We start from the raw sequence: 18,623 nt of genomic DNA on the forward strand, positions 1-18,623 counted from the left end.
ATTCTTTGAGGTCTGATGAGATTGGGCTAGCTTGAACCACCCAGGTCAGGGCATCTCAGTTCTGGTGGTGGAAAGTGCCGTCATGTCACAGCCAACTTATGGTGACCCCATGGTGGTTTCAAGGCAAGAGATGTTCAGAGGTGGTTTGGCATTCCCTGCCTCTATGTAGCAGCCCTGGACTTCTTTGGTGGTCTCTCATCCAGGGCTGACCCTGCTTAGCTTCCAAGACCTAATATTGGGCTACAAGTCCCATCCCTAGCCAGATTTGTGGCCATTTTTACTTAACGTCAGTTACTTAAGTCATTTGAATGCTGCCTATTAGACAGTCTGGCTCTGCGCATTAAACTTCCAAACACAGAAATATAGAATAGAATAATAGAATCATAGAGTTGGAAGGGACTACCAGGGTCATCTTGTTCAACCCTCTGCACAATACAGGAAATTCACAACTACCTCCCCCACACACACCCAGTGACCCCTACTCCATGCCCAGAAGATGGCCAAGATGCCCTCCCTCTCATGAACTGCCCAAGGTCAGAATCAGCATTGCTGACAGATGGCCATCTAGCCTCTGCTTAAAAACCTCCAGGGAAGGAGCACTTACCACCTCTCGAGGAAGCCTGTTTCACTGAGTAACCACTCTGTTAGAAAATCTTCCTGTCAAGATGGAAATTCTTTGGATTTAATTTCAACCCGTTGGTTCTGGTCCGACCTTCTGGGGCAACAGAAAACAACTTGGCACCATCCTCCATATGACAGCCCTACAAATACTTGAAGATGGTTATCATGTCCCCTCTCAGTCTTCTCCTCTTCAGGCTAAACATACCCAGCTCCTTTAAACTTTCCTCATAGGATTTGGTCTCCAGACCCCTCACCATCTTTGTTGCCCTCCTCTGGACATGTTCCAGCTTTTATATAATTTATGCAACATAATTTAAACAAATAATAATCTCATACTCGTTTTGCCTACAGACAGTGCAATAACAAATATGTCCAGCATACACAACCCTAAAGACCTTCTTCCTGTATCACTGGATCTGAATTCTCCTTAGGAACCAAGGTGTATCTCAAACAAGCATAGTCTTACACACTGACTATAAGCTACTTTTATATCACTGAAGTGCCATAACTGCAGGTTAATATGAAGTTATATTGGTGTAGTTTGGCTCTTAACCAAGCGGAGTACAAGAATGTGTGAACTGGCACATGGCATCTTCATTGTGAATGCATTCGCATTTATGTATTGATATCCTGCTTTTCTCCCCAGGTAGGACCCAAAGTGGGTTAGAACACTGTTCTCCCCCTCCTCCATTTTCTCACAACAAGGACCCTGTGAGGTAGGTCTGGCTGAGTGATCAAATGATCCAACTCATGTACTGTATTAATACGTCCCCTCAAAGACTTCTGGTTTCTCCTAACAGAAGCTTCCCAGATTCCTGGGAACACACACACACACACACACACACACACAATACCCCCCCCCACCCGAAATCATCAGTGAAACTCAGCACATTCAAAAACTGGGCCCTGGGCCAGGTTTGATTTTTCTGCTTCAAACATAAAAGAAGAGGAGTCCAGGTTTTCGTACTGTGGCTAGATTGGTTTCTGCCCTTTTGCCTCTTCCTCCCCCTCCCCGCAGCTTCTGCAACAGAATCTTCATGGTACCAAAGCATTCCAGCAGCAGAGAGCTCACTGCTGGCCAGACTCCCAATGATTTATTTCTGCTTAGCTAAGCCCTTGCCAGCAGCCTCCCCACAGCAGCCTGTGCTAGGCAGAGGTAGAAGTGTCAAGTGAACCTGCCCAAAGGGGTGGGTGGGAAACAGCTTACAAGGTTTTTCGAACAGGGCTGCCTTGCCAGATCAGACAAAAAAAGCCCATTTTTTAATCAAACTGCATCAAAAAGAGAGTGCCAGTAAGTGGTTGCAGGATATATGGAAAGCATCAACTCTCCAACATGTTTTGGACCAAGGGATATTCAACCCAGTTTCTTATGGTTCTCAGATGGAAAGATGACGATCTCTCTCCTCCAGCATTCAGTTTTCAGCAGCAGCCAGCTAGATATCTTGGGGGAGGCTCACAAACAACAGAGCAGTTGGATACAACCAAGGGAATAGTGCACCCCACCCTCCCTTGACCCCAGAATCTGGTGCTCACATGCACTGCCTCTGAACATGGAAGTTCAACATAGTGTTTACAGCTATCACCTATGAATCTGTCCAATCGTTTTCCAAGCTAATTTAAGCTAATGACCATCGCCCGTGGGAGTGAATTCTGCCCGTTAATTATACAGAATTATTCAAAAGCCCTGTGTGTGGGCTTAGATGTAAGTCTCTTCATCTTCTATCGCGGCTTTTCTAAAAAGAAACACTTTCAAGACTGCATCCTCAGGCAGTCTGTAGACAACAGGCTTTGGGGAGTGTATGTCAAAGGATGCCAGCTTGGGAATCCTGGAAATCCCCTAGATTCCTCTAAGGCAACTTCGTCTTTGATCCCTGATACACTTCACTGGAGAAAGCCACCTTCATTTTAAAGAATCTTGGCACAAGTAAAACGTTTTTGGGGTTATGTGATTGTGAATTCCATTGCTTGCAAGATCTACAATGGATGTTCCACTTTTTAAAAAGGATTTTTTTTTTTAATGAAACTTTAGGCAGCAGGAAAACAAAAAGCCCACGATTCACAACAGCCAGGTACATGGCTAAAAGGGCGTTTCCAAACTACCATTTCATTGTATAGTGTGTGAAATGTTTCAGTTATTTGCAGGGGATACGAAAAGATGCATTTTCCTAACCCTTCAAAACAGCAACATTCTGTTGCTGGGAAAATGGAATTTTCCTCTGTGCCTCTATGGAAGTAGTGACAGTTGTATTAATGTGACCCTGCGTAAGCGTTAGGAGGGCCTGCTGGAAGGCAATCGGTGGGCTCAGTAAATGCTTTTGGAGCCCCCAATGTTGTAGCATTGCTGACAGTAAGCAGAAGTGGGGAGGGGCTGTGGCTCGGTGGAAGAGCTTCCCTTCCTGAAGATATGAATGGACAAGCAAAGGACAGGGGACAGAGCAATTTGAAACTGCTCCATGAGAAACCAGATACATATTAGGATTCCTAATAGCTAATTAATCTATTTTCCCTCAGATCATTTTCAAATCAGATTTAGGGGTGTTTTGCTCCTCTTTATCCTGCTTTCTACTGACTCATCTGACTACATATTGCTCTCAAGCTGTAGTAGGCAGAAGTGGGGAGGGGGACCAAATCACCTAAAAATATTTGGTTTAAGAATTACAGAACAACAGAATGGCTTTCACTTGCCGATTTTGTGTGGGGAGGCAGCATTGATGTGATTGCATATGGAATATGGTAAGTGTCCTGCATATGGTACATTGCCTTGACCTGGATGGCCCAGGCTAACCCAATCATGTCAGATTGTGGAAGCTAAGCAGTCACTGGCAAACCACCCCTGAATGTCTCTCGCCTTGCAAACCCTGCAGGGTTATGACCTAATATTTTATCTGGATAAAGCACCAAATGTTACCTCTCTGCATCTTGTCACTGCATCTGATTTCACTGACACACTGCCCTACAGAATAAATGCATTGAGGTGTGGTGCGAAAGGATACCCCAAGCTGGCATTCTGAGATCCCATAAGACAGAGCATACTCTGCAAAGTGTTTAGATGGTTGGGTTTTTCTTGCATGAGTCGTTCTCCCCAAGCAGGCGTACCGAATGCCCATTCCCTTTATTTATATGAATGTACGAGTTTACTGTACAAATAGGCTGTAAGGGAGGGCATCATGTATCCTTCCCACTTATGTAAGGGCAGCAATGTCATGGTATTCCTCAATGCATCCCAAGCATCTGGAGGGCAAAACTGATATAGCAAATGCCTTCCCCACCTCACACCTATGTTTCTTGTTACCTCAGGGTGGGGGGAGGACAGAGAATGAAGAATGAAATGCCAGAATGTCAGCTGTATCAGTGGGAACACACATGAAGCTGCCTTATACTGAATCAGACCCTTGGTCTATCAAAGTCAGTATTGTCTACTCAGACTGGCAGCGGCTCTCCGGAGTCTCAGGTAGATGTCTTTCACATCACCTTCTTGCCTAGTGCCTTTAACTGGAGATGCTGGGGATTGAACCTGGGACCTTCTGCATACCACTGAGCCACAGCCCCTCCCAGGAAGAATTCTGCTAAATAGAATTTATTTATTTACTTTATTTATGTTCCGCCTTTCTCCCCAACGGGGACCCAAAGCGGCTTACACTGTTCTCCTCTTCTCCATTTCATCCTCAGAGAGGATGGCAGAGTGGGGGATTCCGATCTCAGTTTCCCAGATCCTAGTCTGACACTTTAACCATTACACCAAGCTGGCTCTTCATTATACATCCTCTCCTGCTATAGCTGATAATAAATACTTTCCCCCTTGCAGAACCATATCTGTCGACATCTATTTCTTCTGATCCTCCCACAGAGGAAAATGCAATTTAAGAGAACCAGCCCCCAAATGCCAAAAGCTGTTGGGTCCTATGGGGCAGGATTACGGTAAGCAGCCGAACAAAACACTTTCATTGCTCTCCATGTATCCTCCGTTCACACCCCCATCCTCAGATCAAGTACACATATATTTTATTTTTATTTTACAAAAATTATATCCTGCCTTTCTGCCCTCACAAGGGTCACCTAGGCAGCTACCCAATGTAAACATACCTAATTAAAACCACACTTTAACCCCCCACACCAAATATGAGGTTAGATTCGTTCACATTCACTCAAAGGAAAGGAACAGTAAGAGTCTGCTACAGAAAAAGCTTGTGAGTTTGCACAAGGGAGATGAGGTGTCTTTTCTTAACGTGTCTTTTCTTTTCTTCTCGGGACTTATTCCAATTGGTCCATGCAACACACGGCAATTTCCCAGCGAACAATTTTGAAGGTTTTCAGATCTACAGAATGAAAGACCACAAGGATTCTTGCTGAGACCCGGCTCTCCCCACAGGAAAAAGGTTCTCCCGTTGACTCACGAAACCTACAATTACACTGTCCAGTCCAGACTTGCGAACGGCTTTCAACTATCTCACACAAAAAGGTCCTGTTGTACGCTTGGGTTTCCAGCCACATTTCAAAACCAGGAGGTGAAAAGGTTACCTTGCACTCTAATTTTGATCCAGTCGCAGATAAGACAGGAAAACAACTGGAGCGCTGCATGAGTCAGATTCATAAATAATGACTTGGCTGAAACCTTCTGTATGCTCGGGGCTTCACATAAGGGTGTTTCTTCCACCGGTTTCTAATTCCATAAAGCTCTTCCTGGTACAGTTATGTCACTGCAGTGCGGGTACCAGGATACCCTTTCTAAGAAGGGGACATACTTTCTACATCTTCTGATTTCTGACAACTGTTAGTGAGGGACATCAACAGCTCCTCATTTTAGCCTGCCTAGGAGTTCAAGAAAGTTTAAAGATCTTCAGATTACTTACGTCCCCTATAAACTACAGTCCATCAGTGGAGGGATACTGGTGGTAGAAAGATAAGGATCACTCACTCCCCCCTACCTGCAGAAAAATCCACTCATCTGCCCACATCCCAATGACACTGAAATTAGTGGAGAAACCAACGGCTATTGAGAAATGTTTTCAAAGCAAGGGGCAAGTTTATTCCTGTAAATGACCGTCACAACCTGTGCTCAGAGAAATTAGGCTAAATCTAAGGCACTGAGTGTGCATACAGCAGGGAGGGAGACCAGGTGGGACTGGCTGTTGACTCCTATTATTCAAACTGGTAGAGCATATAATTCGCATGCAGAAGGTCCGGGGTTCAATTCCCAGCATCTTCATTTAAAAGGATCATGTAGTAGGTTATGTGAAAGACCTCAGCACCATTTTTCATATAACTTTTCTTCCAAAAGAACAAAAAATTAAAAAGTATGTGTAAAGTGCCCCACTCATATACAAAGGGCTTTTCCTTTGTGCAAGGAACATTCTCTCGTGGATCTGGAGACTATCTGGACATGTCCTAATTCCCTGCTCTTCAACTGAGGTAAGAAGGTTCAGGTTGCAGGTTCTACATGCGGCACACTCAGCAATGGCAATGGTCTTGCCAACTTCACCCTCCAATATAGAACCAACCAGCCACCTTCACATGCCACTTGCCAAGGGGCAGAGCTCCATATGGCTAGCATGTAGAGTGTGTGTGTTTGTGTGCAGAAAGAGAGTCTGTTGCATTAATGCAGGGGTCCCCAACGTGGTGTATGTGAGCACAATGGCACCTACCAACACCTTTCCTACAACCCACCAAGTGCTTTTAGATAGTGGGTGGGGCCTGGTGGGGCTCCTGCGCAGCAGGGCTTCTGATTGGCTGTGCAAATTAAAATAACGTTGCTTCGGTGGCAGCCACCACCACAGTGTTGGTTTTATTCTCCCTCTCTCATTGCTCTTTCCCAGTGTATTTCTTAAAATTACACCTCTCGTCCCCTGAACTTGGGCTTCCTTTGTGTGTGGCTCCACCTCCCACGGCAGCCATTTTGTGATTGCACCCACCACCTTGTGGCAGAATTCCAAAGGTGTTCAAAAAAATTGGGGACCGCTGCTCTAAGCATTGTTGGCTATTATTGCGCAAGGCAACAAAGTCTTTTGAAGGCTCAGGCGCCTACTGGTCAGACCAGCTGACAAAGATTCCACCTATTCCACACCACAGGTCATGGAAGCATCGCATTCATGATTCAGAGATGGCAAAGAAGAAACTTTAAAACAATAAGTCAAAAATAGTTTTATTGATTGTTTCACATTTTTAAAAATCCAAGAAAAAATGCTCCCTCCGCTCACAGAAGACAGCAGATTTAACTTTTCGCAGGTTAGTTTTTGATTTCCAGAAAACATCCCTCCGAAGTATCCAAGAAGTGCTTTGGCTTTGATTAAGACTACTTCCTTTATTATCTACAAGGTCTTTATAGTCTGGATCAGTATAAACAAACAGAAGCTTTTGGCATCTACAAACCCATCTTGTTCTCTAGAGATAAAGCCCACATCCTCTCTGGAAATCCCCATACAAGTTAAAGCATTTTTTTCCTCTCCAAGGAGAGTTTTTAAAGTTTCCATAAATACTCATCTGGCTCACCAAACACAATAGCATATATCGCTTCTAATATTTTTGTTGTGCTGGTCACCCTCACAGCAACTTATAAGGAATCTCCCCGTGATTTAACTGTTCCCTCTTCTTGGAGACCATTTAAATCGATCAACAATACCCAGCAACTCTCAGAAGGTGAAGAAAATGTTCTAAATCAAGAGATTACGCAAGAAGTGATCCAGGCGATAAAGAATTTAAAACCGGGGAAGGCACCAGGTCCCGACGGTATCACAGCTACCGGTAAATATTACAAATGTTTTATAGAACAGGTTACATCACCATTACAAACAATAATGAATGAAATACTAACCACTTCCTGGCAAGAAGCATTTATTACACTTATCCTGAAGGAAGGTAATGATCTGACCTTGCCATCTTCCTACAGGCCGATTTCACTCCTCAACACAGACCATAAAATATTCACCTCAATCCTTACCAATAGACTAAAATACTGTGCAGCTAATTTGATTAATGAAGACCAAACCGGCTTCATGCCAAAAAGACACATGAGAGAGAACATAAGATTCATACTTAATGCAAGAGAGGTGGTCTGGCGCCGGGCTGAGAAATTTGCATTCATCTTTGTTGATGCCAAAAAGGTGTTCGACAATATCTCATGGGAATTCATGACTCAGGTCCTCCAAAGTTTTATTGGAAACGGGAACTTTACCAAATGGGTGTCTAGCACCTATAGTAGCCAGACAGCAAAATTATTAATAAATGGAAGAATAACAGAAAACATAAAAATCGAGAAAGGTACAAGGCAGGGGTGTCCTCTTTCTCCTCTACTTTTTAATCTAGCTCTTGAAATCTTAGCTAATAAAATATGGCAAAACCCTAAAATTAAAGGTTTGATCATAGGAGAAGAAGAGTTCAAAATACGAAGTTACGCGGATGATGTACTGTTCACAATCTTAGAGCCACATAAACGATTAGGATATCTAATGGAAGAGATATTGAACTATGGATCAATGTCAGGATATAGAATCAATAAAACAAAAACGAAGATATCTCTGGAATCTCCTACTCCTGAGGAGGAGGTAGAAGTAGAAAAGAAATCAAGATGTAAAATAACCAAAGACCCAATTAGATACCTTGGAGTATATATCCCTAGAAAAAATGAGAACCTATTCAATTTAAATTACGGGAAAGTCTGGCTAAATATTTCTAAAGATTTACAAAGATGGTCCAAACTACAAATATCTTGGATGGGGAGGATAGCGACAGTTAAAATGAACATGCTCCCCAGAATAAACTTTCTTTTCCAAACTATACCTATTACTATTAGTGATAAGACAATAGGAACATGGCAGCAAAAAATCCACAAATACATACGGGCAGGAAAAAAACCAAGAATAAAATTTAAATGCATGCAGGATGAAAAAAACAGAGGAGGACTGGCAGTCCCAAATTTAAAACTTTACTATTATGCAGCAGGGTTAGTCTGGATCAGGGATTGGATTGTAACCCCAGATACTAGGAATCTGAAAGTGTAACAAGCTGAGCTTAATTGTGGGCTCCATCGGTTATTATGGATTAAAAATGTAACAAAGGAAATGAAACAATATCTTCCACATCCTATTGGTGAAAGCTTAATTCGGATATGGAATAAGAACAAACACAGACTCAGTCCCACTCCTTCTTTATTAACGGCTCCTTACAATGCTTATGGAAATAACAATGAAAGAAAAGAATTTGGACATATCAGGTACCAAGATTTATTGCACAATAACGGAAAGATAAAAACATGGCAAGAGGTAGCAATACTGAATCCTAAACTTAGCTGGTTTGCTCATTACCAACTGATATCAAGATTTAAAAGTGATTGCATGATAGCAGGGAAGTGGAAAGAAGAAACAGAATTTGAGAAAATAATAATAAAATCCGAATAATAAATAAAATAATAATAAAAATAAATAATAATAAAATAATAATAAAACCCCTGTTGGGTAAAATATACAAACTACTTCTAAAATACGCCATGGAAGCAGAACAGATAAAAACTTGTGTAATCAAGTGGATGGAAAATTTTAAAGAAAGTATCCCACTGGAAAATTGGGAAAATTTATGGAAGAAAGGGATGAAATTCACTGTTAGTCAAAACATCATAGAGAACTGGTTTAAAATGTTTTACCGCTGGTACAGCACCCCTAATGATATTCAAAATATAGACAAATCAACATCAGGAATGTGCTGGAAATGTCACAGTAATACGGGCACGTTTTATCATTGTTGGTGGACATGTTGTAGAGTACAGATATTTTGGGAAAAATACATAAAAATATCAAAAAAAAATACTTAAACAGCATATTGATTTTGATCCTAAAATGTTTCTACTTGACATGATGCTAAGGAATATCAAATAAGACCATCACATTATGATTAAATATCTAGTAACAGCGGCAAGAATAGTAATAGCTACAACGAGGAAATCTGATTGTATCCCAGACACTACAACCTGGCTGGAAAAATCGAGCAAATATGCCAACATGGCGAGGCTCACCGATCTTCTAAAAGACAGAACATACGAATACCATCAAAAACATTGGGAACCCTTTTATATATTTCTGAAAGGTTGTGAACGATGAAACGATAAACCCTTGATGTATAAAATTACACAGAAACCAGAGAGGATAAGGGAGAACAAGGGAATAAAAAAAAGTAAGAATAACTCATAATTAACTATAGGGCAGAAAGAAAGAAAAAAGAAAGTTCTTGAACAACACAGAACTGGTTTAATAGGGAATAAATGTTAATTAAACCAATGTTTGATGGAGGTTAACCTTAAACTCAAGCAAATATGTATGCATAAATGTATTTAGATTGACTATGACCAGAAAAAGGGAATATATCTGTAACTCAATTAGGATGTTAGAAAAAGTGGGGGTACCCCTTCCCCTTTTCCTTTTTTTTGGTCTTTTTCTTTTCTTTATATCACCGTTTATATGTAAAATTAATAAAACTTGTTTAAAAAAAAAATACCCAGCAAGATTCTACACTATTGTAAGGAAGAACAACAAACTCTAGCAGGGCTCCAACCACCTGAAGGCCAAGTTGACTATGACCGATACTCTACTATGGAAAAAGTTATTTATTTACATTATTTATAGTCCACCTTTCTCACTGGGACTCAAGGTGGATAAATTAATCAATACGATCAACAGAGTGAGACATCCAATAGACAATGCAATAGGATCTGACTTGTAGAAATCTGGATGCAACCAGAGGTGAAACAAAGGATAAGTATTAGCATGACATGTTAAATGAAAGCAAAAATTACATAGTAGGAACTTACTTACAACGATAATACCAATGATATGCAATGGTATAGGCTACAGTCCCTAACCGCACACATCTTTCTGACCCACATTGTTACAGTGCAGCATTATTTCATGTGGGAAAAGCCCTCTTGAATAATTCAGTTTTTCATAATTTGTGGAAAGCCAGGAGAGCGGGAGCCATCCTGATCTCACCAAGCTGACCATGGCATAAGGTGGGGGTTACAACAGAGAGGGCACGTGTTATGGACAGTGGTAGATTGTGCCCATCTGCAGGGTGGCATCTGCAAGGCCCTGCTCAGATGAGCGAAGCTGTTGTGGTGGAGCACAGAGGGAGAGGAAGTTCTGCAGATAAGGAGGAACAATGTCAGAATTCCTGAGGAAATGGGGCTGCTTCGTCACTAGGCTTGCCAACCTCCAGGTGGTGGCTGGAGATCTCCTGCTATTACAACTGATCTCCAGCCAATAGAGATCAGTTCCCCTAGATAAAATGGCTGCTTTGGCCATTGGACTCTATGGCATTGAAGTCTCTCCCCTCCCCAAACCCCGCCCTCCTCAGGCTCTGCCACCAAAACCTCCAGGTATTTCCCAACTCAGAGATGGCAACCCTATTCCTCTCCCACTTTAAAAGATCCTTTAGGATTAAGGAAACGGGAACATCTTTGAGGTAGGGGGAGATCCTGACCAATATAAAGTCGTCCAAGTTTGCTTAGCAAATCTCACAAAGGAAGCTGGGGGCAAAATAAAGAGCGATAAAAATAAGGTGAAGAAAAGGATGCTGCATCAAGGATGCCCAACTAAATAAGGAGGTGCTCTGGCAGAAACCTTCTTCATTTCAGGTTTTGGTTTTTGTGGGATCTGCCTCAGCCATAAGGGAGACATTGACACACAACCCGCAGACAAGCAAACAAACCAAACAGAGGCCGCGCTAAACAGAGATTACTATGGACGTGTCATCCTGTTCTGAAATAAGTGGCGAGAGCAGTGCCAAAAGACGAGTCACCAAAGCCGGTCTCTGCGTTTCAAGGAAACACCTGGACAGGCTGGACTTTGCTTTAGCTGGCGTCATGAACAAACACAAGCTTAGAAGTAATATTGGGGGGGGGGAGAAAAAATGAGGAAAGCACTATATTTATCTCACCATCGTTATCAGGGACTTCCCGAGTCATTACAGTTGGTAGAGTAGTGGAGAGGAGAAAACCTCTTAAGCACTAAAATATTCAGGGCTCCTCAGAAAGGGCAGGGTGGAAGACATCTCTTTGAATTGTAGTGAGCCTGCTCAGCATAGTTTGCTGCCCCAAGGGCCCTCCTTCCTTCCTTGCTGCCCTGGTTGGCTCCTGCAGAGGCATCCGGCAACAGTCTTCTAGGAAACAACATGTACCCCTCCTCCCACATGACCCCCCTGCCCATCTGGACCCTGAGCAGCTGCTTGGGCACTGAACCAGCCCTGGCATTGTGGTCCCATCCTGCCAACTGCAGTTCATGGTTACCAAAGACTCAAGAGAGAGCGGCTTCAGACAAATCCTCTTCTCCCTTTGCCAGTTTCCATCCATGACAATTTACCAACAATGTAACCACGGCTTCCCACCAGAATTGCTTGCTCACCCCCCCATGTCATAAAACATAAGAAGTCATTTTAAACTTGACAACAGGATTAAAAGCAATATCAGCAATGACAAACCCTTCCCTATCTCTATTGGTTAAGTCAGGGGTCCCCAAACCTTTCTGAGCCCGCAGGCATCACTGGAATTCTGGCACAGGGGGGTGGGCGCAGCCACAAAATGGCTGCCATGGAAGGCGGAGTCACACGCGCACGCGCGCGCACACACACACACACACACAGGAAGCCCAAATGCAAGAGACAGAAGGAGTAACTTTAAAAATACACGAGGAAAGAGTGTGAGAGAGAGCGAATACAACCAACACCGTGGTGGCAGCTGCCACCACAATCTGCATAGCCAGTCAGATCTTCACTGGCCAATCAGAAGCCCTACTGGGCAGGAGCCCCACCCGGCCCCGCCCACCTTCTAAAAAAACACTTTGTGGGCACCAGGAAAGGTGTTGGTGGGCCTCCAGGTTAGGTATTCCAGTTCTGGCTGGTATCAGCAACAGTGGCTATTTCATTCTTAGGGAGTAACTACCGAATACACGCCATGTGCACCATTGGACTTGCAGTCAGACGTACACTGGGAAAACTCACCTTAAAAAGCACTAATTTGTTCAGCGCTGCAAGGAGGAGAAGGAGCGTCCCGTTTCCGTCTCGCCCAGTTTTTGCCAGTGGAAAGGGTGGCAGGGGGCTCTTCTCCCCTTTTCTCTGGCTCCACATGCCCAAGAAAGAACAAGTGAAGTCAGCAAAAAGGGGCGGAAACCCCCTCCATCTTTTCTACCACCAAAAACTGGGTGGGAGAGAAACCAGAAGCTCCTTCTGTTCCCTCACCGCGCCCCCTCACAGTAGTGAATGAACGAGCGCTAAGATGAGTTGCCTGGATGTTCATCTGACTGTGAGTCCAGTTGCTCATCTGTGACCCAACCCATATTGGGTGTATCGTGTATTTATGTCCTCAGAGATGCCATGCCTCAGGGCCTGTGGTTTAGCTGTATTACCACAGCCTGATCTAATGTCCTGCGAAGAAAACTCCCTCCTACTGAAAATCACTTTTGCACTTGAGCCCCTCCCTCCACTTCCACACTAGGTTGGGTAATGCACTTTCAATCCACTTCAGCAATTGTTTGCAAGCAGGAAAATCCAGTCGCAAATGATTGCTGAAGTGTATTAAAAGTGCATTATCCAACGGGTGTGAAATCAGCTTAATGTTCTCCTATTCTTTCTTTAGCTGGCAGAGAATAGAGGGGCTCCATCTCCTCATCGCTTCATCATAACTCCTTTTTTTAGCCTTTTTCCACATAGGAACATCCCTCATCTTTTCAGAGGGTCCGCTGTGTTGGTCTGCAGTAGAACAGCTGGATTCGAGCCCAGCAGCACCTTAGAGACCAACAAGATTTTCGGGGGTAGGAGCTTTTGAGAGTCAGAGCTCCTACCAAACACGTAAGCCCTGAAAATCTTGTTGGTGTCTACGGTGCTACTGGACTCGAATCCAGCTGTTCTAATCTTTTCAGTTCCTTTTCACCAGACAATACTTTTGGCATTCTTGACTATTCTGGCTGCTACTCTTCACTGAACTTCCTATGACAAACTTTTTCTATGAGGAACATTATACAGCACACTTGAAATCCTCTGGAAATCTCACAGAGAAATGAATACAGGAACGATGCCCAAAATGAAATTCCAGTTCTTTGAATTAATGAAGCTCAGCAATAATAATTGAGAAGGAACTGGTGCAGCGTATAGAACACCGAACACTTCAAATTCATCTGTAGCTTCAGGGGAAGTGGGTGTAGAATGACGGTCAACCATGTAAAAGAATTGGGGGTGGGAGCAAAATGGATTAAAGGGGCACACTAACACCAGCTTTACAGTTCAACCTGTCAGAGCATGTAGGTTTGAGGCCAGCTGGCAGGTGCTGCGGAAAGACAAAAATGTACACCTCTCCCCGCTCTTTATCTCTGCACTGCCACAAAAACACCTCCCCCCCCCCGAAAAAGCTTCATTTCTAGCCCTGAAGGCTAAGCTGGAGGCTTTGTGGATTTTAACTCATTTCTTTGCACCCCAGACTCCCCCTCCCCTTGCCAAGCTGCCACTCCTGATTGACGGCTTTTGCTTTAAAAGAAGATCCTTCCATAAACAAAATAAAGACTAAGCAGCCAGCTGTAGAGGATAAACTCCTGCAGGGATACCAGGAATCTCCACAAGGCGAATGCTAAAACCCTTTCCCTGTTGAGTGTTCCAGTCAAATTCTCAAAGCAGAACTTAACCGTTTCAGTAACAAGGAAGGTTGGTATTATTGGAACATGCTGAAGTCATCTGGATAATATTTGCCACTTCTGTACCACACTGTACACTGGACGCTGTCAGATGACCCAATGCTGCAGCAACATTGATGCTATGTAGGTGTGGACCTCAGCACCTGGATAGGTATCCATTGGGATTTCCATGGAAGCTGCAACAATGGGGCTAACTACTACACATTACAAATGACCCACACACATCAGAGGCCCAGTGCTAGGTTTGTTTTAGAAAAGAAGGTCTGGGGAACTAACTGAGAGAAGAGAAAGGGACGCACAATCCTCTCCTGGTCTATTATTTCCAGGCCCTAAATTACTCCACAAGAGAAATTTTCAAACAAAAATGGCATTCAGGAATGTTTGAACATAATGTGCACATGCTCCCAAAGCTTTCCAGGGAGAAGAGAGACACAAATCTCATCTTAAAATGCAAAGGGAAACTTATTCAGCAATGATGGCCAAATTAGAGGTATACCATATGTCAGAGGCAAGCACCAAATAGGTTTGAATGCCACATTAGCAACATAATTCCAGCCACACCAAACACAGCCCGCTGCCCTGTGGCCTGCCATGCACTCAACAGCTCCCTGACACATGGTTCAGTGATTTCCCTCGTGGACTTCCACACATGGCTAGTGAGGTGCTTTCAGCTTGGCAGGTCACAAACTGTGCTGGCCTGAAAGAATTTGTTCATTTTTGTCAAGAACACCAATTACCGTATATGTTTATGCTTCTCTAGAATGGGTTCAACATGGGGAAAACTGCTCCTGTTGAATTACTAGTGATCCTGCAACTAATATAGGATGTACGTGACAAGGCAAACACCAGTAAATTTGCCAGTTTTTTTAGTTGCTGGAAAAGGAGAGAAGTTCATGGAGAATTATGGCCGCCACCACCTTCCCCCAGTTTGGGGTTGATGAAGGTGTACATACCCTCAGCTGGAATTATATATAACATGGCCGGAATGGAAGAAGAATGTCATGTGCATTTATTCCAGGACTGTTGTTGGCCAGCCTTTGGCCAGCTCTGATGAGATAATTCCTTCGGAAGGGGCTACAGCTCAATGGTAGAGCATCTGCTTGGCATGCAGAAGGTCCCAGGTTCAATCTCTGGCATCTCCAGTTAAACAATAGGTGATGTTGTGAAATACCTCTGCCTGAGATCCTGGAGAGCTGCTACCACTGAGTAGACAATATTGACCTAGATGGATGAATTCTGTACAAAGAAAATTCATGTGTTCTTTCCAAGATATGGGAAGTCGTTGTAAATAGGGGGAAACACTTTTTAGGTCATGGATGGGTCAAAAAAAATGAATACCATATGGTATTTGTGGACAGATAGCTAGTGTGGTGTAGTGGTTAGGAGCGGTGGACTCTAATCTGGAGAACCAGGTTTGATTCCCTACTCCTCCACATGAGTGGTGGATGCTAATCTGGGGAACTGGATTGGTTTCCCCACTCCTACACATGACGCCTGCTGGGTGACCTTAAACATGCTACAACGGCAGTGAGGTTTGTTTTGGAAACAAACAACTATACCTACAAACCGTTTGATTCCAAATATTTGTGCTGGTTTAACTGGCTGCTTAACCTGAAAAAAACAACCCTCATAATCTTCAAGTTTTAAATCTTCAGGTTTTTCTCAGCATGAAGGAGAAAGACACACTGTGAAGACTCACAGGAGGCCACCAGCTGGGGGCTGCTATCGCAGGAGGCCTCCCCCGCCAGCGGCCCCCTCCAACCCCCCCTTCTGCCACTTAGTACTTGGACTCATGTTCGCCCCCTGTCTGACTCGGTTGTTCCTTGGAGTTCTTCATGAGTTTTCTGACAATTAGAAATGACCTCGCTGCCAGACCTCGCAATGTTCAGGTCTTCCCATTCCTCTGTTAACCCGACTCTTCCCTCAGCCCAGCTGAAATCTCCGTGCAGAAGGCAAAACATCTTCAGCAGATACTTTGCCAAAGCTTCCACTGAAGCCTAGAGTGGTGTGACGTCGCTTTCGGGCTTGCCCTGGAAATGATGTTGTGATGGTGCTCCCTTCCCCCGTGTCTCTGCCCCCCAGCCTCCTGCCAGGAGCCAGCCACTGGCTGGCTGGCATTCGTTACGCCAGTCAACAACAGAGCTTTGGGAGCCACAATGAGGCAGGAGATGACCCTCCGCAGGGGGCTTGGCTGTCTCATAGCCTGCCGCAGTATAGGGATTTGGCCAGCATTCCTTTCTGGAACCACCTCACTGCTAGCAAGGTCCAAGCAAGCCCTGGGGCAACAAAATACGCTGAACTGGACCTGAAGGGAATGTACAATGCAAGAAATATGCACTGAGCTAGTATTACACACAGCCTAACATCATATACACGCCCTTCAGTTTGAAAGACCTGCCTGAGCAAAGTTGTTTAGGATAGGACATTTGGGGGGGCATTAATTCATAGGGTCGCCATAAGTCAGAAGCAACTTGACGGCATGTAACATGTACAATATTACACATTAGTTGGACTCTGAGACAATGTTACAGCACTAAATAGTTTGAGGAGCCCAGCATCACTATCACACAAACTTGTTCTGGTACCTTTACATACTTTTATTCACACAACAAGGTTTGCTTTTCAGAAGCAAAAAACTCTTCCTTCTTACAGGCCTCTTTATGCATGGGCTGTTTCCACTGCGATCACCCACTGACTACTTCGGGGCTTCGTTTTCATTATGCACGTCTTTTCCAACCTTTAGAAGTCAATTTAGAAGTCAATTCCCTGTGTTTTCCCCACATTTTCTGGATGCTATTTCTGGCGGCATCCAGAAAAGGCGGGGAGAGAGTGAAGTGACTTCTTTAGAGGTGCATTATGACTTCTTTAGAGGTGCATCATGAAAGCAAAGCCCCGAAGTAGTCGATGGGGGTTGCCACAGAAACAACCTGTGCATAAAAGACCACAGCTTGGCCTCCTCAAAAGCTACTGATTCAGTAACAGCAAATGCACGTGCAAAGTTTTCTTATCTCTTCGTCCAGATTTCTTAATGCACTTTCATTCCAACGTAAGCATCCAAAAAGCTGTCATCAGTTGGGATGTAGAAACATTGCAGGAAATAACAATTTTTTAAAAAAACAAAGAACAAAATTCAAGTTTCAGTTCTCTCAATAAAAGTAGAAGTTTCAGTTCTTTCAAGACAAGCCCAGAACCATTTTAACAATTTGCTCAAGATTACAAAGATTACAAGATTACAACTGTCCTTCAGTGTTACTCTTCTGAAGATGCCTGCCACAGCTGCTGGCGAAACATCAGGAAAGAAAATACCAAGACCACGGTCACACAGCACAGATAACGTACAAGAACCAAATTACAAAGGCAGTTCTGTAATTTTCTTTTGCTGCACAAAGGACTATTTTTTCCAAATAATCCTAATGCAAGCCAACAGACATTCTTTCATAAAAGCCACTGCCTATGTTCTGATGACAACGAATTCCATGTCTCCCACAAAGAGTAATATACTACAGCAATTCATCTTGCCCAACTACATGCGCCTATCAATCAATCAACACCAAGTTAGCAGACAAGAAAGGGGGAGCTGACCCCAGCAGTTTCAACAAGTCCCCCCAGTTCAGCGATGGTATTAACTCACTGCCAAAATGAACACTCTAAATTGATACACGATGGCTGGTCTGATCTATTTGTCCATAACAAGAAAAATATAAATGTTCTATGAAACAACTTGGCTACTTTTGCAAACAAGTAATTTTAAAAAGTTATTGGAATTAATTCATAAAAAAGCAACTTCAAAAGGACTTCTGTAACTCTGCAAGCTTGTATTATTATTGTGTCGGCATGCAACATACCTTTATGCTCAGATAATTATCACCTCTTGCCTTTGGAGCTGCGGCTTGGTGATGCATAATGACACGTCCTCTGAATTCAATACAAAGAAAAGTAGCCCATAAAATCAGCCTTGTCAAGACAATGCAGACTGTAACTCAACTCCATGCCCTTCTAATAATTTCACTTGACGTCTCTGCCAGATTCCCTTCACCCTCTTTTGCATGTGGATTTTACACACTCAAATGTTCTCAGGACGTTTTCTGAGCTGCCAGTTGAGCACTATCAGACCGTGAGAACAGACTAAAGAGTCCACCTCCAAACAGCCCGGACTGCTCTCCCATTGCTTCATTATGCATACTGATGTAACTTCCTCCACCCGAGAGAGAAAGAGAGAGAGGGAGCCCATCTCACACAAAACAACAAAGCTTTTCTGAGTGCCCTGCAGGGAGTCGACGGATCACCACACTTCCCGTTTCATGGACAAAAGTACAAGACTTTAGCAAACCCCACTGTAAAATG

At 43.6% G+C, this 18,623-nt stretch overlaps 1 protein-coding gene across 1 annotated transcript in view; it reads right to left on the bottom strand.

The window, feature by feature from the left end:
• The window catches only part of PLEKHG4B (pleckstrin homology and RhoGEF domain containing G4B), an 89,411-nt gene extending 71,073 nt beyond the window's left edge, over positions 1-18,338 (bottom strand). The window contains exon 1 of the mRNA XM_056857794.1: positions 18,125-18,338. Within this exon, the coding sequence (XP_056713772.1) occupies positions 18,125-18,181 (57 nt within the window). The 5' untranslated portion in view covers positions 18,182-18,338. The remainder of the gene's footprint in view (positions 1-18,124) is intronic.
• Between the last annotated feature and the right edge of the window lie 285 nt (positions 18,339-18,623).

This window comes from Euleptes europaea, chromosome 11 (assembly GCF_029931775.1).
Source record: "Euleptes europaea isolate rEulEur1 chromosome 11, rEulEur1.hap1, whole genome shotgun sequence".
Taxonomy (NCBI): Eukaryota; Metazoa; Chordata; class Lepidosauria; order Squamata; family Sphaerodactylidae; genus Euleptes; species Euleptes europaea.